General features: G+C 44.0%; 2 protein-coding genes and 1 pseudogene across 3 annotated transcripts in view; 2 read left to right on the top strand and 1 right to left on the bottom strand.

Annotated features, from left to right (window-relative positions):
* The first annotated feature begins 477 nt into the window (after positions 1-477).
* LOC132424105 (large ribosomal subunit protein eL30 pseudogene) lies at positions 478-822 on the top strand (annotated as a pseudogene).
* Positions 823-10,132: 9,310 nt separating this feature from the next.
* Positions 10,133-18,197, bottom strand: DTX3L (deltex E3 ubiquitin ligase 3L). 2 transcript variants are annotated; one of them, XR_009519253.1, is made up of 5 exons: positions 17,973-18,197; positions 16,921-17,123; positions 13,517-15,052; positions 12,603-13,090; positions 10,133-12,030 (listed from the first exon to the last, which is right to left on the bottom strand). XR_009519253.1 is itself a non-coding variant. In XM_060010759.1 (5 exons), the coding sequence occupies exons 1-5, from the start codon at positions 18,172-18,174 to the stop codon at positions 11,961-11,963; spliced, it is 2,229 nt and encodes a 742-aa protein (XP_059866742.1). In that variant the 5' UTR covers positions 18,175-18,197; the 3' UTR covers positions 10,133-11,960. The 2 variants fall into 2 exon arrangements, 1 of the variants encoding a protein (XP_059866742.1); XM_060010759.1 differs by having other exon boundaries at positions 12,873-13,090.
* A 29-nt stretch (positions 18,198-18,226) lies between these two features.
* PARP9 (poly(ADP-ribose) polymerase family member 9) overlaps positions 18,227-26,776 on the top strand; it is a 32,652-nt gene continuing 24,102 nt past the window's right edge. The window contains exons 1-3 of the mRNA XM_060010758.1: positions 18,227-18,348; positions 23,399-23,480; positions 24,287-24,320. Coding sequence (XP_059866741.1) covers positions 23,466-23,480; positions 24,287-24,320 — 49 coding nt within the window. The 5' untranslated portion in view covers positions 18,227-18,348; positions 23,399-23,465. The remainder of the gene's footprint in view (positions 18,349-23,398; positions 23,481-24,286; positions 24,321-26,776) is intronic.

Genomic DNA, 26,776 nt, shown 5'->3' with positions numbered 1-26,776 from the left:
AATCATTTGTTTAAGGGACAGTTGGTATTTTTGCCCATTTATATGAGCTCTTTCTACTTTTCAGTTATTGAACTTTTGTGTTTACGTGCAATTTCTCCATTCTTCTGAATTTTTAAAATCTTAGCTTTACTGATGTACTTTCCATCAAAGCTAAAACTATCTAAGTAATGAACCTGTCCAACTTTTTTCATTTCTATTCCATCAAAAGTCAAAAAGTGATTTCCTCTAGTGCTAGTCTGTTCACATACATGAGAGTGTATTTGTTTTGATTTTTAAGCATTTAACTTTCAATCCATCTGGAATTTTTTGGAGAGTATGGTGGAGGGTGTGGGTCTTTTTAATATTCTCCTTATTGATATTCTTATATACCAAGGGTCTCAAATTGGTTACCAACAGATTTCAACGTCTCCTTTCTCGACCCCTGGCCATCTTGGCAGCTGCTCTTGGTTGGGGGTGTCCCGCACCCGAGGCAGGGAGATGGTGGCTGCAAAGAAGAAGAAAAAGTCACTGGAGTCAATCAACTCTGGGCTCCAACTCGTTATGAAAAGTGGAAAGTATGTGCTGGGGTACAAGCTGACTTTGAAAATGATCAGACAAGGCAAAGCGAAACTGGTCATCCTCGCCAACTGCCCAGCCTTGAAGAAATCTGAAATAGAGTATTATGCCATGTTGGCCAAAACTGGGGTTCATCACTACAGTGGCAATAATATTGAATTGGGCAGAGTGTGTGGAAAATACTACAGAGGATACACAATGGCTATCATTGATCCAGGTGATTCTGATATTATTAAAAGCATGCCCGCACAGACTCCTGAAAGGTAAATCATGCACAATTTTTCTTTAATAAAAATGGCCAGAGCTTGTTTTTAAACAAACAAACAAACAAAAGATTTTAATGTCTGCTAGGAAAAATTCTTCTCATGACTCCTTTTGAACCTAGAATACTCTGATGTTCTTGCCCATTTATTTTTCCACATAAAATAAAAATTACGTGAATTCTATGAAGCATTTTATTTCTAATCAGTGGCTGGTCACCTGAATCCAATAATGTCATGTCCTGTTCTGAGCTGAGGCTGAGTTGCAGCCCTGGTAAGGCTCAGTCTACCTCAGTTTTACTCCTGTCTCTTCAGGATTTTTGGCAGAAATCCCCCTGATGAGTCCAGAATTCTAATCCTTGTACAAGATTTTGGAAGGCTCTGTTCTGCTTGCAGAAGTTTTCTGCTTCTGTTTTTAGAACTCTAGACTCATGCATCCCCAGAATTTAACAGATGATCTGAAGGGACCTCCCAAATCTCCTGCCATAGCTCTGCTGATCTGTCTCCCAGCTCTGCTGATCTGGTCTTCCCTGGGTGCGAGCCCTGGGATCATCAGCCTCGGGCCCACGCCCAGAATCAGCAACTAACACCTGGGTGAAGTGGCTGCAGAAGTCAGCCCTCCCTCTCCAAGATTCTCCCTTTCTGGAGTCTCAGCCCCTCCGGTTCTCTCTCGTTGACTCAGCAGCTCTCCTCTGCCTGAAAATAGATGATTTCTCTATTTTGTTTCAATTTTCTGGCTGTTTTAGGTATGAGGGCTGGTCTGTCACAGTCTAATCCAACTCAGTTAGAAATAAGTTCATTTCATCTTAAACATTTTCATTGTATCTTCTTATATTTTAAAACCAAAAAAGTTTCTAATTGAGATATATATTAAAAAAAAACCCACCATGCCACTTCACACCTACCAGGATAACTAAATCAAAAAAGGCAGACAATAATAAGTGTTATCTAGGATGTGGAGAAAGTGCAACACTCATACGTTGCTGATGAGATATTAAATGATACAACCACTTAGTAAAACAGTTTTGCAGTCCCTCAGAAAGTTAGAGTTTACTACATGATCCACAAATTTCACTCCCAAGTAGGTACATATTCAAGAGTGAAACATATGTCCACACAAAAGCTTGTACACATATGCTATAGACAAAATCTTTGTGTCCCTCCAAAATTCATAAAGCCCTAATCTTCAATGTGATGGTATTTGAAGTTGGGGTCAGATGGGAGGTAATTAGGTTTAGATGACATAATGAGGATAGAGCCCCCGATGGGATTAGTGCCCTTATGTGAAGATGAAGAGAACAGATCTCTCTGTCTCTCTCTTTCTCTCTCTCCACTATGTGAGGAAATAGCAAGAAGGGGTCATCTACAAATCAGGGAAAGGGCTCTCATGAAGAACCCAATCATGCTGGCAACCTGACCTCAGATTTCCAGCCTCCAGAACTGTAAGAAATTAATGTTTGTTTTTTCAACCACTCAGTCCATGGTATTTGTCATAGCAGCCCAAGCTGACTGAGACAACAAATATTCATAGAAGCTTTATTCACAACAGTCAAAAATTAAACAATCCATCATCTCCAAAATATACAAATAGCTCATGCAGCTTAATATCAAAAAAACAAACAACCCAATCAAAAAATGGGTGGAAGACCTAAATAGATATTTCTCCAAAGAAGATAGATGGCCAAGAGGCACATGAAAAGATGCTCAACATCACTAATTATTAGAGAAATGCAAATCAAAACTACAATGAGGTATCACCTCACACCGGTGAGAATGGCCATCATCAAAAAAAATCTACAAACAATAAATGCTGGAGAGGGTGTGGAGAAAAGGGAACCCTCTTGCACTGTTGGTGGGAATGTAAATTGATACAGCCACTATGGAGAACAGTATGGAGGTTCCTTAAAAAACTAAAAATAGAATTACCATATGACCCAGCAATCCCACTACTGGGCATATACCCAGAGAAAACCATAATTCAAAAAGACACATGTACCCCAGTGTTCACTGCAGCACTATTTACAATAGCCAGGTCATAGAAGCAACCTAAATGCCCATCGACAGACGAATGGGTAAAGATGTGGTACATGTATACAATGGAATATTACTCCACATAAAAAGGAACGAAACTGGGTCATTTGTAGAGACATGGATGGGCCTAGAGAGTGTCATACAGAGTGAAGAAAGTCAGAAAGAGAAAAACAAATATTGTATATTAACTCATATATGTGGAATCTAGAAAAATGGTACAGATGAACCAGTTTACAAGGCAGAAATAGAGACATAGACATAGCGAACAAACGTATGGACACCAAGGGGGGAAAGGGGAGGTGGGATGAACTGGGAGATTGGGATTGACATATATATGTATATATGTATAAAATAGATACATATATGTATAAAATAGATAACTAATGAGAACCTGCTGTATAGCACAGGGAACTCCACTGTACAGTAGAAACTAACACGATATTGTAAAACAACTATACCCCAACAATTAAAAAAATTAAACAATCCAAATGTCCATCATAAATGAATGGATAAATAAAATGTGGTATATCCATACAATAGAGTATTATTTGGCAATAAAAAGTAACAAAGTTCTGATACATTCTACAACATGAATGAACCTTATTTGATCACTGTGGTTCTACTTATATGACACTCTGAAACTACAGGGACCAAAATCTGACCAGTGTTTGCCAGGGGCTCACCTGGAGTGAAGAGGTTGATTACAAAGGGACTGGTGGGAATCTGGGGGAGTGTTGAAGTTCTTTTATATCTTTGTATCTTGTGGTTGTTACACAATTGTATACACTTCTCAAAAGCCACAGAACTATATACTAAACAGTATGAATCTGCTGTATGTAAATTATACCTTAATTTTTAGAAATACAGGAAAAGTCAATTAGTTAAATAATTAGTTAAAAGATATAGTGAATGAGAAAAGTTCATTTACAACAGCAAGAAAAAAGATAAAATATATAGAAACAAACTTAAGAAATTTCTATGTAAAAAAGCATGAACACTCTTTAAAGACACAAAAGTGGATCTGAACAAACGAAATGGTGAGAACACCTCAACACCATCTCAAGATGTCAGCTCTCTGCAATTTAATTTACAAGTTTAATGCAATTCAAATAAAAATCCCAGCGAGCTTTTTTTTTGGCATTGGTCATAAATCAGAAGCCTATCCTAAAGTTCATAAGGAAAGAAAAGTACACAAGAATATGGAGGAGAACATTGAGATGGAAGAGCTCTGTAGGGGGACTAGTCCTGACTTTAATGTATATACAAAGCGTCTCTAAAACGGATGAATAAACAGGTCAATGGAGCAGTCAGTGGAACAGAAGTTCCAGAACAGCCAAACTACACCTAAAACTCTAGTATATGATATATAAAGGTGGTATCTCAAGTTACCGAGGCAGTGATAATCTTTTTAATAAATGCTGTTTGGATTTAAGTATTACCAGAGATAAAAATATGGATACCCATTCAGAAAAAAAGATAAAATTAGATCCATTTCTCAAAACATACACAGGAATATACAGGAAACATACACAGGAAGTTTATTAAGGAATAAACTTCAAATGGATCAGAGATCTAAATGTAAGAAATAAAGCATTACGAATAGAAAAAAAAAAGCATGGGGAGACTATAACCTACATGTGATGTAGGGGAAAGCTTTTAAAATGTGACTAAAAGTCCAGATGCAATAAAATGAAAGATTGGTAAATTTTACTATATAAAAATAAAAAACGTTTGCCTGGCAAAAAAAAAGCCACAATAAGCAAACTCAAAAGACAAATGACAAAATGAGAGGAAATATTCATAGGATACATCACAAAAAATGACTAATATCCCTAACTTATAAGGAAAGTTTAAAATCTTGGGGGAAAGAGACCAAAAATGCTATGGAAGAGACTACGCACAACTCTCCTCTCCCAGGACAAGCCAGGGTGGTGAGCACCTACCCCAAGACAGGTGTAGAAGGACCGAGGCCTCTGCACCGCTTTGCCCACTGCGAGGCAGAGCGTCGCGCGTGCGCAGGACGCCTGGTGGGACAGCAGAATCTCCCCTTCCTCCCCGCCCCCCTGGAGCCCCTCACTATCCAACCTGAGGAAAAGCGCCAGGAAGAGGACGGGATCCCCGGCTCCTGGCGGAACTCTAGCTCATGGCCTTCAGTCTTTTTGGGCTGAGGAGGTACAACTTGGAGGTCAGTTCTTCAAAGGGTCGGGGGCCCCAGCACCCCAGGACGCTTAGACCAGCAGCGGCGGGGGCGCAGGCTCAGCCCTCCTCAGCTCTGCTCATCTGCCCGCACTGTCGGGCCCTGCCCCACCCAGCAGGCTGTGCCTTGATCTTCTTTTGCTTTCTTTTCTTTTTTTTTTTTTCCCCCCCAGTACGCAGGCCTCTCACTGCTGTGGCCTCCCCCGTTGCGGAGCACAGGCTCCGGACGCGCAGGCGCAACGGACATGGCTCACGGGCCCAGCCGCTCCGCGGCATGTGGGATCTTCCCAGACCAGGGCACAAACCCGTGTCCCCTGCATCGGCAGGCGGACTCTCAACCACTGCGCCACCACGGAAGCCCTCGCTTTCTTTTCTATGAAAATCGCTTATAGCTGTTTTACGATTATGTCACCTTTTTGGGACAGATGTTGCTGTTAGACAAATTCTGGGGTCAAAATCCTGGACTCTATAATTCATTAGTTGTGTAGACTCAGTCAACTGCATCTGTACAATGGGCAGAGCTGTAACTACTTCATGATGTTGTCATGAGGTTTAAATGAGATAATGTCTGTAGAGTGCCTCGCATATTTTATTTTAAAAAATCAATATTAGTTCCCATTTCTGCTGGGCAACCCATTTCTACCCCACCCCACTTTCCCTACACACTCATCCTCAGAAAAATACACTGGATCCTTTACATGCCCCCTAAGACAGGGATAGAATCAGGTGTCCCCCCGGCCTGACATTATTTAATGTCATTCAGCCAACATGTAGTGAAGGCCCTGGCATCGTGTTAAGATTATAAAGATGATTTAGACACGGATCCCTTCTCTCTGGGGTAAGTGTATTAGTAAGGGGAGAGAAAAGCAAAAAGAAAGAATACACATTTACTTGCTGTATCTTGAAAGGTCCTGGCGGGATGTAGATGGTATACTCAAAATGGGTAAGTGGATTTTGATATCACATCTGCATTAATAGAGATATGTGTAATATATTAGGAAACCAGAGAAAAGGTGGTTCATAATTTGGAGACAAATTAGAAAGTTTCTATACTAGTGGCATTTGAGTAAGAACTTGAGAGATGAAGAGGAGATTTGTAAGAGGAGAATGAGGTGCTAGGCCCTGAGAGGGAGAGAGAGCAAGAGAGAGTGAGAGCACACCCTTGTGCGCAGAGCAAAGGCCAGAAGAATAAAAGTATAGACTGTGGTTTGGAAGAGTTGGTAGCCTGGTGTGAGTGAACCATTAGTGGCTTGGCGGGGAGGAAGGGACATGAGGTAAGCAAAGTAGAATGAAAAATACTTGACGGCCATGCTGTGGAGTTTGAACTTTATTTTCTAGGTCAGTGTCCTCAAAATGTGGTTCCCAGACCAGCAGTATCAGCATCATCTGGGACCTTGTTAGGAATGAAGATTTGGGGGCACAACCTCACATCTACTGGGTCGGAAACTCTGGGGGTGGGTCTTAGCAATCTGTGTTTTACTGAGCCCTCCAGGTGATCTGACACGAGATCAGGTTTGAGAAGCACTGCTCTAGACATCAGGGAGTCACGAAAGGCACTTCATCAGAGGAGTGATGCAATTAGAGCTGTTTTTTCAAAAGATAGTTTGAGGTGGGAGGAAGAAGGGGGAAGGGGACAGAGTCTTTAGGGGGCATTCCAGTGATTCTGGTGAGGGAACAAGGAAGATGCCAACTGGACAGTGAGCTTTGAAATGTGGGAGAGGCAGGACTGGTGACAATAGATTTGTGGGGTATGGGTGTGGACAAAGAATGTCACCTGCCATTTCAGTGAAGAAAGGATGTTTTGGCTCTGAAGCCATCAAACACTGCAGCTGTCTTCCCCCACCCCTGACCCCCACAGTGCACCCCAAGGGGAATTCAGGGTGGAGAAAAAGAGGATACTGGCTCTAGATAGTGAAGATGCATAGTTTCGTGCTTTTCTATGTATATGGCTTATTGAAATTTTCCTTTGATATGCATCTTAACTTGAAAAGCAGTGGCACAGGGTGGGGTAAGGGGTGAGAACCCAAGGTATTGCATAGCATTTTATCTTAGTTTGTTCTCACCTTCACTGACCTGATGTGCACCTCCCCAACAAATTGTTACCATCTTACTCTTTGCCTAGGGCTCTGTGTTTTAGAGGCTGCAAGTCTCAATTAATAGAAAAGGAAATAGTGCCCAACTCCCATATGGAAATCAAGGCAAAAACAGTACCAAACCAAAAGATAAGTGTAAGGAAGTCCAACAAAAGTTTGGTTTTTCTCCTAATGGCTGCTTTGATGCTATCTGTGATGTTGTGATTTATAATAAGAATATATGTTTGGTCTTCATCCCCATTTCTGGCACTGAGCTCCTAAAACCCTTGAAATTTCCGCAGTGCTGAGAGTGAAAAGTGTTCTTTTGTTATGTTAATGAGGTGACTTTTGGGAAGCACCTAAGGTTGGGGGCTGGTTGCCAGAGAAACCAACCGTGATTAGAGGGTTGGAACTTTCAGTCCAGGGAGAGGAGAGGGACTGGAGATTGAGTCCAATCACCAATGACCAACGACTTAATCAGTCATGTCTATGTTTTTAAGCCTACATAAAAATCCAAAAGGACGGGGTTTGAAGAGCTTCTGGGTTTCAATTCACTTGGAGATTTGGGGAGAGTGGCTGTTGTCCAACTGAAGTTCGTGTGCCAGATGCACAGTGAGGCCAAACAAACTGAAATGTTGGAGTTTGGAATGGAGAAAGGTTTATTGCAGGGCCAAGAAAGGAGAATGGACGGCTCACGCTCAAAAGACCCAAATTCCCTGATGGTTTTTGGGGAAGAGTTTTTATAGGCAAAATTGGGTTGGGGAGAGAGCTGCAGGGTGTGTGACCTCCCTCTGATGGTTTGGTGGGGAGGTAACTGGGTGGTGTTCCTGGAATCTCAATCATCAGCTGTCTGGTTCCACCCAGTCTGAAGTCCACATGCTTGTTTTCAGCCTGAAGTTACCATCCTCCACCTGGGTGGGGACCTTAGTTCCTGTAGAAGAACTCAGAGATGATAAAAGAAATTTTCACATGTTGAGGTAAAGGGAAGTCCTTCTGGCTTATGCAAGAGTTAACTTGAATTTTATGCTAACTAGAATAGCCAGTTTGTGGCCTATCAAACATACACTGTACATCTGCTTTAATTATTAAAGAAAAGGGTGCATTGACCAGAAGTAAAGAATGTCCATGTTAAAAATAAAGATTAAATGCCTCCCTTCCTGGGATGCCAATGCTGGTACTCCTTTGATGATGAGAATACCTTCCCAGGTGCGAAGGCCATACTACTTGCTGTGTACGTCCTGATGCTTTTTGGGTTTTTTTTGTTTTTGTTTTTGAAACCTTGAAGGAATGTATCCCTGACTTGTTGGATGTTCTTTGTTCTGACAAGACATAAAACTGTGCTGAAAACCATGCTTCTCCAGAGCAGGTCTCAAGAGTTATCTGAGAGGCTGTCTTCTGGGCTATAGCCCTCAGTTTGGCTCAGATAAAAGCCTTTTCTATTCCTATTATAAATCGTTTACTTATTATTTTTGTGGACAGAGATATGTATCCGATTGTTATGTATGCCCCTTGAGGAGGAACCAGGAGCCTGCCCATTGCTGCATTATTGCTTCTTGACTGCCTTTCCTTTGTTTCTACATTCCCTCACTCCTCTAATTAGTAACTGTTTGAATCTGCCCTTTGGAACTCAGGGAAGGTCTAGGAGGCTGAAACCTTTTTCCTACAAACAAGAAATGGGGGACACGGAAATGCTTTCATACCCAGAAGAGCCCCACAGGGTTCTGCTCGGTTTCGTGGCGCACCTGGAAAAGGCATGGAAGCTCCATGCCCTTTCCCCATAGGCATCTCTTCCATCTGACTGTTCCTGAGTTATATCATTTTATAGTAAACCAGTAATCTAGTGAGTAACCTGGTTTCCTGAGTTCTGTGAGCTGCTCTAGCAAATTACTTGAACCCAAGGAGGGGGTCATGGGAACCTCTGATTTTATAGCCATTGGGTCAGAAGCACAAGAACAATCTGGACTTGCAATTGGCACCTGAACTGGAGGGCAGTCTTGTGGGGCTGAGCCCTTACCTCTGGAATCTGATGCTATCCCCAGGTGGAAAGTGTCAGAATTGAGTTGAATTGTAGGACACTCAGCTGGTGTTGGATTGCTTCGATGTATGGGGGAAAATCCCACACATTGAAACTGGATGCAGAAACTTACTATCTTTAGGGAGACATCAAATATCTCAATATTATTTGTAATTCTCTTTTTTTTTTTTGGAGAAAAAAAAATTTTCTGGGGCCTAGTGAGCCATTTCAGTAATCCAGCACTAATGCTAGAAAGGTGAAACAAAAACTCTTGCAGCAAGGAGGGGCAAGTGTAGTTCGATGGGTTATTATGTAGAAGGAGAGAAGTGATGAAACCTGCAGCCTACCTTTACCTTTGTAGTAACCTATGTGTTAAGGAGGAAAAATACTAAGAAATGTGATTTTTACAGCTGAACGTGGCAGCAGTGAAGTCAACAGTAAAGTTCTATTGTGATACTATTTAGCAAAAGCTACACACAAAATCAAGCAAAGACATCTGCCCACATGGTATGTTGTACACTGTATGTATTGTAGGAAACACCCAGAATCTAAACCTAAGGAAAAAGAAGTGGGAAGGAACGCAATCTGTTCCTAAAATGGATATAACTTTATTTATAGCAGATATCAATGATAATACCTTCCACAGAGCAAGAGCAGTAATCCGAAGGCTCACCAACCACACTAGGAAACTTGCGTACACATTGCAATCAAGGATCCAGACCTTAGCAGGGACCAAACTTTTGCTTTTTTGAAGCAAATTTAGCTAAAATATCCATAGATACAAAACAATCATAACTCTAAGACTTTAATGAATCACCAAAAACTAAATGTCTAATCTGATTTTTTTAAAAAAGACATATCATTTACCTTAAACTTCCTCAACTCTCTGGACAAAGAAAAAGATTCTGGGTTTTTAAGTTCTTCAAACAGGAATTCCTCAGAGGAAATCTGCTTTGAGCACTGTGCAGGAATCCATTTCTGAGAGAAGCTCAGAATAATGGGGAGTCCTCAGCCTCCTCCATGGAGGAAAAGACCCCTGTAGGAGACAGTACAGCTCTAGGGCACAGAAGCCTTGGAGCCAGACTAACTCCTTCGAATCCCAGAACTTCTGCTTATTAATTATGTGATCTTTGTCAAGGTACTTATCCTCTCTGTGCATGTTTTCTCAGTTATGAAACGGGGATGCCAATAGTATCAATCACACAGATATAAAGCTCTCATAAAGGGGACAAAATAAGTATACAATATTAACTATTACTGTCTGACCCAAAAAACTGTGTGTACACGTATCTTTAGGAAAAGAAAATGACATCTCTTTCATCATTTTTGGAGAGAGGCTGGGACATGGATAACGAGATAGTATGCTATTAAAACTTTCTTCTGACTTGAGGAACCATTTAAAAGTAAATTTTGACATGTCCGTATTCCTTATGGTAGGCACGACTCTAGCCTTTTCTCTGTCCAGACAGTTTTAGGGAGACATATTTTAAGGGAGAAAGCACTGACGTGGTAGGACTTAGCAAAAGGGAGGAAAAGGGTTTTTTCTCATTTTTCTCATGAGAGTCTATGGAGATTCCTGTGATTTATCTGTTAAAACTGCAAGCGGGGTATACATAAAAGTACAATAGGGCTTCCCTGGTGGCGCAGTGGTTGAGAGTCCGCCTGCCGATGCAGGGGACACGGGTTTGTGCCCCGGTCCGGGAAGATCCCACATGCCGCGGAGCGGCTGGGCCCGTGAGCCATGGCCGCTGAGCCTGCGCGTCCGGAGCCTGTGCTCCGCAATGGGAGAGGCCACAACAGTGAGAGGCCCGCGTACCGCAAAAAAAAAAAAGAAAAAGTACAGTTATATCCAGAGGGAAAAATGTTCAGAGATGGGTAGCATTACTAGGGCAGGGGAAGTGCACACCATATGGCAGGTTATAGGAATCAGCAGGGAGCAAGGACAAAGTTAGAGGCCGGTCAGAGTTCAGAGGTCATGAGTTCTGGAGTAAGAAACTCCGTTTCCCAAATAAGTGGTGAGGACTCCAGAGCTGTCTTCCTTACTCCTGCCTCTGCCAAAGATTTAGGGAACATGTTTCTCTGCGGGGTTACTAGCAACTTGAGTGAGGCAGCAAACATTTATTAAGCACCAACTGTTCACCAGGCTCTGTGTTGTCAAAAATAATAGCCTTATTCCCTTTATTACCAAGGTTGCTCAGTCTCTGTCCTGGCCACTCCTCTGGCCATGGTGCAGGGAGGTTAACGGAGGTCTCTAATTTTCCATAACCAAAGCCTTCCTCCCACCCGACCACCCTTCACATTAAGGTTTTACTTTTAGGGTGGGGATCAAAGAGCAAACAGACAAAACTGAGGGACTACCCGAGAGATGGCAATAAAAGGAGGATCCACTGACAGCTGGTACTTCAGCTGAACAACACAGAAGATGATTTCAGATCCACAGAACTCCACCCCTCTAGCCTCCACAAAGATGACACGAGAATGAGGCACACTACCTCTGCAGCAAGATTACACAGATCTTCCAGAAAATGTAACACTCCAGAAATGACAGACCAGCAGATTCTTACTCTTACACAAAGCACTTCTTTTTTTTTTTTTTTCTGGCTGTGCAGCCAGGATTTTAGTTCCCCAACCACAGGATCGAACCTGTGCCCCCTGCAGTGGAAGCGCTCGGAGTCCTAACCCCTGTACCGCCAGGGAATTCCCCACAAACCACTTCTTGAGATGAAACAATTTTAAAGGTGTTTTTACATAAGGATTTAGATTAGAATTTACTCTGCTTCTTCAACTGTGCCTTTTGCAAGCTTGGCTCAACTTATCCTTCCAGTACTCTTCTTACTCAATTCCTTTATCCTTCAGCTCCTGTTTGACGCGTTTCAGATAGCCAGGATCAGGGTAGCCATACCTGCAGAAGAAAAAGGCCCTTAGCTTCATCACAGATGGTTTTAAAGAATCTGTACAGTAGGTCCCTGGCATTAGCATTCAGTGTTGCAAGTATTCACAAGCAATCCTGAAGGCTGATTTGTAAGTGTGCTGCTGTGAGTCATTTCGCTAGTGAGCAGGCCTAGCTGTCTGCCCAGGATCTGCATTCCAACAAGACTTTAATTTTCAGCTCATGGTAAGCAATAACTCTTATAAAGTTATAATATACTATATTTTTAGGGACGGTAATCATTTTGCTACAGGAAGATTTTCAAATTTGGGAAATTAAGTCTTAAGATGTATTCCCTTTTGAATATTAAGGGTCTGAGGTATTCTATCTGAATTTCATAAACAGCAATTGGATTGCCCATAATACAACTTCCATCCCCATTAAGTAAGACTTTTTCTAGAGTTCTGTTAGCCAAGTGAATTTAGGATCTCTATGGACTCATGGGAGGGGAGGGTAGAAGAAAGGGTGATCTTAAAAGAAGACGAAGTAAATAACATTCCTAGGATCTACCCTTCAAATAGACATGAAACCCCAAATTAAATCACCTTAGATACCATTCATCTTGGATTCTGAAGATCTGCTGCCCACTGATGCAAAATTTATTAACTGTATGACGCTTTGTGGTTGGGAGGGTAGAAGGTCATAGGAAGCAATCTTTCTGTCTTTGAGATTATCACCCCAGATGAGCATCTGTCAAAACACTGCATCCAATCCCACTGCTAGAAACTGTCTCCTTGCAGTCACATCCTCAAATTGCCATGTTTTACGACCTCTAAATTCTGTTTAGCAGCCATTCTGTTTCAAAAGCTTCTCACCTTTCTGGTCCCCCAAACCTGGACGTTTTGTGGTGGATATCATTCCACGTAATGACATCTGAGACTCCTAATACTCGAGAGTCTCCCACTGTGAAAATCAGTTTTTGGTCAAAGGCCCTACGAAGCAGATGCAAAACCTCTCTTCCTTCCTCGTTATCAGGCAAGTATGCAGTTCGACATATTCCAGAAAATCTCTTTCCTGGGTTTGGGTGCTCTTTCTATATGAAGGCAAGAAAATGTCACATGAAAACATTGTGTCAGAATTTTATTAGATGTGTAGATGTGTTCATATGCATATAGAACAAACAAAAATCAACAAAAGTATTCAAGGTTTGCTCACGTTCCCCATATAATTCATATTTCTCCTCTTTCCCCAAGTTCATGCTGGGAACACTATCCACCTTCCTGACTTCCCCCACTCCAGTGCACAATCACCACCCACCCTTTCTCTGCCTTAACAGACACAAAAGATACCTAAATTATAAGTAAACATTGTTACCGTTATCAGCATTTAAAATCCTTGCATATGACCATGGAGGTAACTACCTGGGAAATCCACTGTCTAATTGGTAACAGAACAGTCCCCGTGGCTCTGGTGATCCCAGCACACTGGAAAGAAACCCATGGACCTCAGAAACACTTACTGTTTGTATGCCTCCTTCGATACTGTAAATAATCACAATGGTGCCATGGGATTCATAACCTGGAAGTGAGTCTCTTTTGAAAATGACATTCATGTTTCCGTCTGGCTGATTCCCTTTCTGGACACCATAGGAAGTCTGGCACAAAGGACAGACTGGCTTATATGACAAGGCTTTCTTGATACAAGGGCTGCAGAAATCATGCTTGCACTTTGGGAGCACTTGTCTGTTACTAATGGTGTTCAAACAGATGGAACAGATGTCCTTTTCCTTGTCCACTTCTGACACCTCAGAACTGGCAGAGCGCTGCGATGTTGGTGAAGCTGTTTTTGAATCATTACTATCCGTGTCCGTGGGTGTTTCATTCCATTTCTCTCTAGCTAATGGAGACGTTCCCCCTCTGTTTAAGACATACTGTTTTGCCTTTGTAAGGTGATTTGGCAACCCAATCAAAGTCACTGACTCTTGATTTAGCACAAAGTCTACACCTGGATGCCTTTTTCGAAAGTCATCAGAGAACTTGGTCCCATGTAAGTGCTTTCTCTCCTTGCCCAAAAGTTTCAGCAAAAGAACTTCTCTCATAATCTGACCTGAGACATGTTGATAGGCATCAATGAAACTTGAATAAGCATGCACAGATAGATCTAACTCCTTGGTTTTAGGTTCAAATAGAATGTAGGTTTTCTGACTTGTTCCCAAAACCCTACTTTGAGTGTCGTACTTCTTTTCTATCTGTGATATCTCCTGGAGTAACTCTGCTTCTAAAAGCTTATAGTGAGCAGTGTCAACCTCAATTCCATTCATCATGTGCTTGGGAGTCGATATTTTCACAGGTGCCTCGACAAGACTTTCAGAGATTTCTGAGGCAAGAAAACGTTTGGCAGCTGCAATGTCATATGTGGTCCCAAGGAGAGTTAATTCTCCTCCTTTCTCCTTTATAAGGAGCCTTGTAAACTGGTGACTTAATTCCTGTTTGATTTTGTGTGCCTGCTTACTGTCTGCCAGAGTAACACATTCCTGCTTCAGAGTCTTCACACGCTTCTGAAATTCTCTGACAAAAGACTCGCAAGCTGCTTCGAGGTTACCTGATTGACTTGAGGTGATGTCTAAACAGACCATATTCGGAGAACTCTTCTGAGTTTTAATTTTTATCCCAAACATTTTCTCTATTGAGTATATTTTATCAGGGCAGGTGTATGTGAAGTATTCAAAGAAAGCCAAGGGAACTTCAAAATGGTTGCTTTTTTCTTCCGACCTGGTTTTTGGTTCAGAGGGAGAAACACAGCTGTTCCCGTCCTGCTGATGGAGTGGCTCCCTCTCTGTTGTCAAAGGGGAAGATTCTCGTTTCTGCTCCTTTTCCAGGAGTTGTTCACTCAAGAAGCCATGTATTTTTTCAATATCTCTGAAGTCACCACGCACTTTCTCAATTCCTTCATGGCCCTTCACTCGCTCGACACTGGGGCAGAGAATGGCGATGTGTTCCCTCTGCTCTTCAGAGAACAGGTGACAGTTCAGTTCAGCTGTGACAGTAAGAAAGATCTGAAATTTTAAAAGGGAACAAATAAAATCTATTAGACATCCAGGTCTACGCTCCTCTCAGGAGAATGTCTAGAGACTAGAGAAATAACCGCTGTGACTTCTTTCCAATCCTTTTTGCAAAGCATGCAATGTATTACAACCCAGAGGCACCCAGCCCTGTCTGTATATTAGAATGGCCTGGGGAGAAAAAAAAAAAAAAAACACCCAAGGCCCAAGCACATCTCCAGAGATTCTGATGTAAATGTAGAGCCCGGGCACTAACATTTTTAAAAGTTCCATGGACAGGAAGTCCGGATTCTAGAGCTGCCACTCTTGCTTTGACCTTGGGGAGTAGGGCAGGGGGAAGGCACTTTGTTCGACTTTCTGGGTAAATTGCTGTGTCTCTCACTGAAGAGTGTGAGCCTGGGAGGGAGCCATAAATCTGAGGATGATGTTTTTTCCTATTATTGTTTTTTCTCTTCTGCCCTCGTCCTTCTTTCTTTTTTTCTCTTTTTAAAAAACAAAACAAAACTAACCCCCTAACTGCATGCAATGTTGCTGGGCCCTCTAAACCCTGGCCTTTAGAAGCTCAAGTATAAGACAAACACCAGATTAGGTGAAAAAGGACAGAGGCAAATTGAATGTAATATAAAAGCAAGATTTCTAATGTTTTGTTCTCCCTCGAGGTCTTTGCACAAGCTATTTCCTCTGCATATAACATCCTTCCTCTAGATCTTCAAAATGTTTCCTGAATCCAGCCACTTCTCACACCTCCATCAGGACCACCGGAGTCCAAACCATTGTCACCTTGCGCCTGGCTCACTGCAACCCCTCCTAACTGGACTCTGACCTTCCACTTCAGCCTCTTCCTAGATTCTGTTCACCACACAGCAGCCAGAGTGATCCTGCAGAAATGTGAATCAGATCACTCTATACCCCTGCTTAAAACCATCTAAGGAATCTCCTAACATTTAAGTTAAAATCCAAAGTCCTAACCTTCATCCCTCAAAGACCTGACTTCTAGGTACCTCTCCAAGTTCCTCTCTCACTCTCTCTCTCGCTCTCTGCCCTCCAGCCACGCTTATCTCTCTCTTTGAAGCTCTTGGGCTCAGGATGTGAGCTCCTGTCTGGATGTGTGTGGGGAGGGGGGGAGGGGGGGTGTCAACTTTACACTTGTTTTTTTCCCTCTGCCTAGAACCTTCTTCCCCTAGACATCCACTTAGCTAGCTCCCTTACTTCATTTGTGTCTCTACTCAGAGGTCACCTCATTTGAGAGGTTTTTCCTGATATCCTATTTAAAATAGTAGTCCTGTTACTATCACTTATCCTGCTTTATTCTTCTTCCTAGCAGATATTTATCACTGGCAGGTATTTTATTCCGTATCTATATGTTTACTATTATTGTCTGGTTCCCTCACTAGAATGTAAGGTGCCTGAGGGCAGGGTCTGCTGTGCTCCTGGCTGATCTCCAGCTCCTGTGACAGTGCCTGGCACACAGTAGGCAGTTGATTTGTCCAATGACTCTGCATGGCTGGCCCCTGCTCATCATTCAAGTCTCAGGCCAAATGTCACCTCCTCAGAGACTCTGACTTCTGGTCGGAAATAACACAGATTCCTTCTCCTTCCTTGCCCTGGCCCTGTCAAGCTCTAAGGCGAAACCCCATTATATTTTCTCCTTAGCACGTATCACTCTCTGAAATGGTTTTATTTATTTTGTTTTCTTGCTTATTGTCTTCCTATGTACCTCTCCCCAGCAGGGACCTGTCTGTTGTGTTCACCTCTGTGTCCCAATGTCTACAACAGTGCCAGGCTCATAATGAATCCTCAGCAAATGGTCCTTGGACTGGAGAGTTAGCTGCAGGAACATACCTAGCTCCTTCAATACTCACCTTCTGGACACAGGAATCCACAGCGCTAGAAATGTCCTTTTCATTTGAATGCTTCTCACCGGGGCTTGCCCCTTTTTGTGACTGTGTCAAAGAAGACATCCTGGTGTTCTCTGCTGCATTGTCATTGGGTTCCAGGAATATAGTCACAGGTTTGTTGTCAACCACAATTTGGTGCTTTCCTTTCTTCAACACTCCCTCCTTACCTTCAGTGGAGACATTAAATACATACATACACATAGAAATGGGAGCAATTTCAAATAATCCTCTTACTCATGCATCTGTACCTTGCCCCAACAACCCTGCCAGTAAGGGCTGCTCCCTGCATATCCTGGAATGGTGGGTTGGTGATAAGGTGAGGGAGCTATTCAAAACTCTAAAGTAGGCAGCCTAAGTTCTACTGTAGAAAGGAAAGCTTAATGATAATGGAGTATCGTCCACTCATTAAAAGTCATGTTCCTGAAACTGTTGCCAGTTCCCCATTTCCCTGACACTCATTCTGAATTAAGTGAAAACAGCAGGAATCAGAAGTGTAGACTCAGTTTTAGAACTACTATGTGTTTACTGACATTCAGAGGAAAAGGCTGGGAGGAAATATATCAAAATGTTCACATTGTTTCTCTCCAGGTGGTTTTCTTTATTCTTTTCTCCCTTTTCCCTAGTGAGCATATATAACTTTTCGAATTCTCAAAAACAAAAAAGTGGAATAATTATGTAAAACATAAAAGTGAAATTCCTAAGTGACAAGGGCTGACAGGCATCTGGGGGTGGCAAGCGTGTTCTGAGAGCTGAGACATAGGAGTCACGGCGAGGAGACTGCGAAGTATCAACTTTAAGGCACAGTCGGCCCAGGTCAGAGACTGGGCACTTGTGAGCTCTGTCCTACTCTCTGGGTTTGCGCCTCTTGCCAGCAGGACCCCCAGGTTCCTGTCCCCCACCAGACTTTCTCCCGCCCTCTCTCCTAGGTCAGCTTGAACTGGGTCTGCATGGAGCCCCCCACCCCTCCCCTCTTCCCAAGGACGGTGGTTGCCCCCCAGCCCGGGCCCGCAGCTCACTCGCCCTATGCACGAACTGCACCCGGAAGGTGTCCGAGTTGGGGTCGTTGCGGTCCCGGGCCTGCACGATGCACTCCCCGCCGCCCGACTCCCGGCTCTGGAAGTACTTTTCCAGCTTCCATGGTAGGCGGGTGCCGGGATGCGACACCCGCACGAGCAGCGGGGACGGCGGGCAGAGGTTCGAAGCCATGGCTCTCCGCATGGGGATGACGCCGCGACTCGCGACGCCGCTGTGCCGGGCACTGGCAGGGGTGCGTCGGGCCCCGCCGCCCTGGAGCGCAAAGTTTCAGTTTCGCTTTCCCGGAGATCTCTCTCGGTTCCCGGCAGAGCCGCACCCGCTCCTCTCTTCGCTGCCCTCCCTGCCGCGGACTGCCGGGTGAGTAGGTCCCGTCCCCTGTTCCCGGGGCGGTAGGGCGCCGAGGCGCCCGGGTCTCCTCTCCTGCGGACTCGGGCGGGGAACGGGCCGGGGAGAAGCGGTCGAGAGACGCGCCCAGGGCCAAGCCTCCCCTGGTGAGGATGGAGGCTGGGCAGATGCTCAAGTCAAAGAAAGTTTCTCCCGAGTTTTTGATTCCTTTTAACTCTTACTGTTGTTACTATTATTTGCAGCTGAAATGTAATTCATATTCTGAATTCAGGTTAAACTTACCTACATTTTTTAAAAATTTGAATTTGTTCACCTGCGTTGTGACACATCACATGTTACCTTCTCTAACGCTATGCTTTAGACTGGCTCTTGGGGCTTTTCTGCTCTCATTTCTCTATTTGGCCAATACTGAACTGCATGCTGTGCCCTGTGTACTAGGGAATAAAGGTGAAAGGGGAGGCACCTGACCTCACCGGCTGGTAAGGTGAGGTAGACTTGTGACTAAAAAAGCAAAATCTCTTGAAGGCCTTGATAGGAAGTTTGAAGAAGAATCTTAAAAGAGAGAAGGAGAGGGAGGGATGGGGAGCATCAAAAGCACAGAGACCACTGCATCTGAAGCACAGAGGGGACACTGAGGCCTTGGGAAGCCGTGATGAGTAAGGGAGATGACAGAGGAAGGGTCTAGACCAGTGCTGTCCGATAGAAATATAATGTGAGCTACATATTAATTTTAAAATTTTTGGTAGCTATAATTTTTAAATTACAAACAGGTGAAATTAATTTTATGTTATTTAGCTCACTATATCCTAAATTAACCATTTAGGCATGTAATCAATGTTAAAAACTTATTAATGACATATTTTACATCCTTTTTTGTCATCCTGAGTCGTTGCAATCCAGTGTTTATCTCACATTTACATCACCTTTCCGTTGTGATTAGCCACATTTCAAGTGCTCAAGAGCTATGTGTGGCTAATGACCCACACTGGACAGCACAGTTCTAGACAGTGAAAAGTCTTCAAGATCGGTTAACGAGATATGGAAGGCTCGTAGGCAGGGCAAGCAGGAGAGTGACATGTAGATGTGCATTTTAGAAAGCTGGTGTTGACAATCATGTGAAGGACACATTTCCATGCAGGGATGAATGGAGGTGGAGAGGCCAGAGGTAAGGTTTTTTTGCACGTGGCTGGTAAGACTGGAAATGGGTGAGTCTTTATGAAGAGCAATTTGGCAGTGCTATCAGAATTACGACTGCATATACATCCCTATTCTGCAGTTCCACTTCTAGGGATTTGTCCCGTTTATTGATTAGCACCTCTGTGAAGTGACCTATGTACTAAGTTGTTCTTTACAGCCTTTTTTATAATAGTAAAAGATTAGAGGGCTTCCCTGGTGGCGCAGTGGTTGAGGGTCCGCCTGCCGATGCCGGGGATGCGGGTTCGTGCCCCGGTCCGGGAGGATCCCACGTGCCGCGGAGCGGCTGGGCCCCCGTGAGCCATGGCCGCTGAGCCTGCGCGTCCGGGGCCTGTGCTCCGCGACGGGAGGGGCCGCGGCAGTGAGAGGCCCGCGTACCGCAAAAAAAAAAAAAAAAAAAAAAAAAAGATTAGAAACTCCTTGTGTCCATAAAAGAGGGTACTAGCAGTTGAAAAACTTATAGTGCATCTATGCAATGGAATGCAATGAGCAGTAGAAAGAAGGAAGACCCTCTCTATGTGCCAACATGGAAAGATCTCTAGAATACATTAAATGGAAAACGGAAGATGCAGAGCAGTGTGTGTAACATGCTACCTTTTGAGGATGGGCACAGGCTCTGAAGAGCACTCTGACCAAGGTGAAGTCCCAGAGCTTCCTCCCCATGAAGGCAAAGACCCAGAGGTGAAGGAGAGTTTGGAGAACATCGAGTAGTTTCGCAGCACTGTAGTTCCGCCGGAGCATTGGGTATGTAATGGGGAGGCTGGGAAACGGATATGGCAAAGAGACCCTTGAATGCCAGGCTGAAGAGCTTGAGCTTTACCACAGGTGATGGAGTCTGCTGAAGGTTTTGAGCAGAGAGTGCTTTTCAAATAAATGCCTTCTTTGTGAGGAAAAAAAGATGCTTTTGTGTAAAAATGCTTCTGGAAGGACACAGGAGAAGCTAATAACAGTGATTGCCTCTGGGAAGGGAATTTAGTGAGGGGAGTAGGAGGGAGCCTTTTATAGTTTCAAAATTTGAACAATTCAAACAATAAAACATAAAATTAAGTACATTTAAATGTTTAAAAAGAATGTATTGCCATAGCTCAGGCAAGGGGCCGTGAGGCCCTGAAGTGAAGTGGTAACAATGGGCAAGGAGGGTTGGGCCGTATCTGAAAGTGATTTAGGTGGACAAGACACAGTGATGAGTTGAATATGGGACAGAAGAGAAGATTCTAGATTTCTGACTTGAGTGGATGAATGGTGTATCATTTACCAAGCTGTGGAATCTAGGAGATAAAGCATGGATTTTGGAGGGGGTTGGGTGAGGGTAGGTAGCGGTGCGGGGAGTGGAAATGAGGAGACTATGGGTCCAGTTTTGCAAAGGCTGTGTTTGAGGGGACTATGGGACGTTCAGGTAGTTTTGAAAAGTGAGGCTTAGGAGAGCCTAGAGATATAGATGTGGGAGTCATATTTGCATCTGGTGAGTTGAAGTTGTGAGAGTGGATGAGATCACCCTTTGAGGGTGTACAGAATGAGCTGAGACGTGCCTCTTGACAAAATCCTGGGACAGTTGACTGAGGCTGAATCCAGGGGAAAGGTCTGTAAAGGCAAAGTGAGAGGTAACAAAAGAACCAAAGGAAGATGGTATAGGAGAAGCCAAAAAGCAGAGGTTCAGGAATCAGAGAATGAAATGAAGAATGAAACTATAGAGAGAGGTCAAATAAAGATTAGGACAGAAGAGAGTCCACTGGGGTTAGCCACGTGGAAGACACTGCGAGCAGTTTCAGAGGAGGCTGGGGATGAGCTGGGAGTCAGACTGCAGGGGGCTGAGCAGACAGGTGGATGGAGAGTCAGCTCCTTCATGCTGCCCATGAAGAGAAAGGAACATAGTAGGAACCAGTGATGGAAAGCTGGGAAGGCTTTTGTTGCTATTGTTGTTAAAATAAAATAGAAGAGATTGAATGTTTTGGACAATACGCTCCTTGTTTTTAATTTCTTTGGGGTTAAAAGAGTGTCATCCGCCACTGTCAAGTCTATCCCAGAGCCCTTGAAGCCTGGTCTGAACAAGAGTATACCCAGAGAAAACCATAATTCAAAAACAACACATGCACCCTATGTTCATATCAGCACTATTTACAATAGTCAGGACATGGAAGCAACCTAAATGTCCATCAACAGAGGAATGGAAAAGAAGATGTGGTACCTATATACAATGGAATATTACTCAGCCACAAAAAGGAACAAAATTGGGTCATTTGTAGAGACATGGATGGATCCAGAGAGTGTCATACAGAATGAATTAAGTCAGAAAGAGAAAAGCAAATATCGTATCATAAAGCATATATGTGGAATCTAGAAAAATGGTATAGATGATCTTATTTGCAAAGCAGAAATAGAGACATAGACATAGAGAACAAATGTATGGATACCAAGGGGGGAAGGGGTGGGGAGGGAGGGCTTGGGAGACTGGGATTGACACATATACATTATTGATACCATGTATAAAATAGACGGTTTCTGGGAACATACTGTATAGCACAGGGAACCCTACCTAATATACTGTGGTAACCTAGATGGGAGGGAAGTACAAAAGGGAGGGGATATCTGTATGTGTATGGCTGATTCATTCCGTTGTGCAATGGAGGCTAGCACAACATTGTAAAGCAACCATACTCCAATAAAAATTAATAATGAGAAAAAAAGAAAACAAGTGCAACATCATCTAAAGAAAAACCCACTGGAAGCCCACAGTGGGAGCAGATGCGGCAGTTTTCCTTCTTTTGTGAAAACAGCAGTGCCCTCTGGAGGCAAAAATGCGTCTTCTCCCTGCATTTTTGGATTATACTTGGACTTGCAGTTTTTCCTGACATGTAAGAATAATCCTCCTGCCAATGCAGGTCACACGGGTTCGAGCCCTGGTCCAGAAAGATCCCACATGCTGCGGAGCAACTAAGCCCGTGAGCCACAACTACTGAGCCTGCACTCTAGAGCCCACGAGCCACAACTACTGACCCCAGATGCCTAGAGCCCGTGCTCCGCAACAAGAGAAGCCACTGCATTGAGAAGCCCGCGCACCACAACGAAGAGTAGCCACTGCTGGCCGCAACTAGAGAACCTGTGCGCAGCAATGAAGAACCAACAAAGCCAAAAATAAAATAAATAAATATTACCAAAAAAAAAGAAAGAATGATGGTGCTCTGATGCTGTAGAGAGTCGCACAAAATTTTCCTATTGTAGAGGCATCAGAAATCATTTCAGAGGCCTAGAGGCAACTATGTGGAAACAAGTGTGGGCAATGGTGTCTTTAAGCATTTTTATTATTATTCTCCTCAAAATTCACAGTCTTTCATTCCTACCTGTTAGAAGGAAAAATTATTAAAATATGTTTTCCCACGGTCTCTGATTTTTATCCGGACAATCCCCTTTCTAATTCGATCAGAGATATTTATCACAAACTCAGTAACGTATGTCCTCCACAGGCATAAGCACAGTTCCCTCTCTTTGGACACCCTTCAGGGGTCTTCACTCACCCATAGGCTGGTTTTTTCCTCATTGCTCTTTGAATGCTGTGCATAGTTTTACTATTTGGTATCATCATCCTCTTCTAAATATGTAAAAGCCTGCTTCGTCCTTTAAGGCCTGGCTCTAGCCTCACCTTCCTCATAAAGCTTTCCCTGCTGTAGCCCATACAGTTATTTCCCTTCTTTGAATCTCTCTGTAAAGGATAGAGGGTAAACAGTAACAACAGCAGCAAAAGCAATGTGTGCATCTTCACCAAGTGAAATTAAAAGTCACTCAGGATCAGAAATCTTGTTTAGTCTTCCTGTTGTGTATTCTCACCAAATTCCCTAAGATGCTCATCATATTACATCCTATTCATTCCTAGAAGGAGGCCGCCACATTTGGGAAAGACAAAACAGAGTAAACATTGAAAGACCCCAGAGACCTGGAGGATGGACTTTTCCAAGGTAAAAAGCATAAATGTATATAAGTAATAAACTTTGATCAGCCCGTGAATAGTTCTTCCTGTAACAGCAAAAAATCTGGGGTCTTCAGTTATAACTGGTATACTTATTTGGTTTTACTCTCCCAGTAAAAGTTTTCTCTTTCCCCATGCGAGAGATGGGGACTCAGAATATGCTAGTATAATCAACAGAGTCAACATGAGGATGGGTGATTTTTAAAAAAAATGTCACCTCAGTATCATTTTTATTCTCTCTACTCATTCAACAATTCTACTTTTGCAGCACGCAGGGAGGAGGAGGATGGAGGAGGAATAAAAATAAGGGACTAGGGAAAAGGCACCTCATTTGTTTATCCTGAAAATTCCACATTCAGGCTTGTATCATGAAGTAAGCAATTGAAAGTGGTAGATGGGGAGGTGTAGCTGATGAGGCTCATGTCCCCATGTTGTTCTGTCTAGAGAAACCCCACAAACCTTTGGAGATTGGATCCTGTCTGAGAGTTTTGGGTCATTTTGGTCTGTGACCTTTGAGCCTTTTCAAGTGGTAATCTCCAGACCCTCATCCCATCCAGAATTAAAAGTGCATTGGCCTCTAGGGAAGCGGGGTAGAGTCAGTGTTGGCTGGAACATTTAGTATTTCAGGTATCTCAGGCACACTGATTAAACAAACAAACGTGTTCCCCTTCCCCCTCAAACCCAGTGTTCTTAGGAAGGTTTCTGTTGCTTTGTGTTTATGAAGCGGTATTTGTTATCAGTAATCTGTAAATCATTCGGTCTCAATTTTTTTTAAACCACTCTCACTTTTCACAGGGTGTCGGAGCAGCAGCTTACAATGAGAAATCAGGTAGGATCACCTCACCCCCACTCTTGTCTCAGAAAATCTTTGCTCATATCTTTCCTCAGTGGAGAAAGGGGAATACAGAGGAGACTATCTCCCCCACAGATGCTCAGGTGCGTGACTGCAGGACCTTGTGGGGACCGGGCATATGCCTCAGAAGGGGGACTGCTTCGGAAGCAATGTGGCACCAGCAGATGTGTTCCCTTAGGGCTCCCGTTGATCTTATCCTTTGCCCACAAGATGTGAGACCCTTCTGACCACAGCCCTAGAACTGAAACTGTTGATAAGAGGTGACCCACTGATTGTCTCCTTGCTCCACAAGGCTTGTAAGAGCCAAAACGGGGGCTTCCCTGGTGGCGCAGTGGTTGAGAGTCCGCCTGCCGATGCAGGGGACGTGGGTTCGTGCCCCGGTCCGGGAAGATCCCACGTGCCGCGGAGCGGCTGGGCCCATGAGCCATGGCCGCTGAGCCTGCGCGTCCGGAGCCTGTGCTCCGCAACGGGAGAGGCCACGGCAGTGAGAGGCCCACGTACCGCAAAAAAAAAAAAAAAAAAAAAAGAGCCAAAACGGAACCTGCCTAAACTTGGGTGGCCCACTTGAGATTTTCAACCAAAGCACAAGCCTGTTGGCTCGGACTACTCATGTGCTGCTGCTTTTAGGTGATTGTAATTGAGGTCACCAGAGGTCTTTCTAGGTGGCTCAGATTAGAAATGGGAATTGAAGTAAAAAATAATTACTGCACTATAATCTGTTTTAGGGCACACATTTTTTTCACATCTCTGAAGTAAGGCTACTCTCTACCCACTGATAGGTTTAGTTGGCATCGTTTTTCCTTTCTCAGTGGCATATAATAATGATGCCCTAGACCCCATGAAATACACTGGCACAGGTTGGGTTCTCCAGGACGCGGAAACTGAGATGGAGTTAGGAATGCAGAAGGTAAAAGGAAAAGAGAAGAAACTGGATTGGGCAGGTGGAACCATCAGACTGTAATGTAAACCTGGCGAAGCTCTGCCAGTCCGGGCTTCCCTGGTGGTGCGGTGGTTGGGAATCCGCCTGCCAATCCAGGGGACACGGGTTCGAACCCTGGTCCGCAAAGATCCCACATGCCGCGGAGCAGCTAAGCCTGTGCGCCACAACTACTGAGCCTGCGCTCTAAAGCCCGCGAGCCACAACTACTGAAGCCCGTGCGCCTAGAGCCCATGCTCTGCAACAAAAGGAGCCACTGCAGTGAGAAGCCTGCGTACCACAACGAAGAGTAACCCCTGCTCACCGCAACTAGAGAAAAGCCCACATGCAGCAACTAAGACCCAATGCAGCCAAAAATAAATTAATTAATTAATTAAAAAAAAAAGCTCTGCCAGTCTGAGGTTGCTCATTGGCGGAGTCCCACATTGGACATCAATGGCCTTGTTCAGCCATTGATGGGAGCCACCCTGAGAATAGCGTGACCTGGGTTGGAAGGCTGAGATGGGCCCTGAGGGGCTAACAACTGGAGGCTGTCAGCTAACCATACTGCCCCCTTCACTGAAGGGGGATCTGAGCAGCACATCATCTTGCTGCCACATGCAGTAAATAATTTTTAGCCAATCAGTTTTTGTGTTTTTTTTCGGCAGTATGCGGGCCTCTCACTGTTGTGGCTTCTCCCGTTGTGGAGCACAGGCTCCGGACGCGCAGGCTCAGCGGCCATGGCTCACGGGCCCAGCCGCATCACGGCAGGTGGGATCTTCCCGGACCGGGGCGCGAACCTGTGTCCCCTGCATCGGCAGGCGGACTCTCTACCACTGTGCCACCAGGGAAGCCCAGCCAATCAGTTTTAATTCCACCAAAATCGCGCTACAAAACTAGAGTATGATGGAGAATTGTTTACTGTCATATCATCAGTGCTCCGCCCATGTGCTGGACTATGTCCCCAGGAGCATCCTCGACCAATGACTGATAAAAACTGGACAAATATCCCAGCTCCTTTACCCCTCTGGTGATATAATTCTGAGACACATGGTCTAAACTGTCCCCCTGTGGAGTTAAAGCTTCATTTGCTTTGTAACACCCACTTTATTCATTTCTTTCCTTTCCCTGTCTCACTTTCCCACTCTCCTCTTCCCATCCCACACCCCTGGTGTTTTCTGGGATAACCTCCCAAATAAACTTACACTCAAACCTCCGCCTCAGAATCAGCTCCTAGGAGAACCCAAGCCAAGACACTGACAAAGGCTAATGAGTTATGAATAAAGCCTCCACATATTTTTGACTCATAAGTAAGTCCTTTCTAATACTTGTGCCTTAAGCATGGGTCTTCCCACACTTGCCATTTTTATGTAGATTTTTAAAATCTATGAGCCCTGATATGCACAATTTTAAACCACCATCATTGTATCATAGTAGCTACCACTTATTGAATATTTACTGTATGCCGGGCACACGACTAAGCACTTTATGGTGACTTACCATTGAAAACTCTTGG

The sequence above is a fragment of the Delphinus delphis genome, chromosome 4 (assembly GCF_949987515.2).
Source record: "Delphinus delphis chromosome 4, mDelDel1.2, whole genome shotgun sequence".
Lineage (NCBI taxonomy): Eukaryota > Metazoa > Chordata > Mammalia > Artiodactyla > Delphinidae > Delphinus > Delphinus delphis.
Note: the sequence above shows the minus strand (reverse complement) of the source record. Positions and strands in the feature narration are given on the sequence as shown.

Bases quoted from the DNA above. Each gene is read 5' to 3' on its own strand.
- DTX3L (XM_060010759.1), bottom strand. From the start codon at position 18,174: ATGCGGAGAGCCATGGCTTCGAACCTCTGCCCGCCGTCCCCGCTGCTC. The intron at 17,124-17,972 runs GTGAGCTGCGGG...TCTCCACTGAAG, and splicing joins GCAGTTCGTGCATAGGGCGA to GTAAGGAGGGAGTGTTGAAG. The intron at 15,053-16,920 runs GTGAGTATTGAA...TTAAAATTTCAG, and splicing joins TGGATTCCTGTGTCCAGAAG to ATCTTTCTTACTGTCACAGC.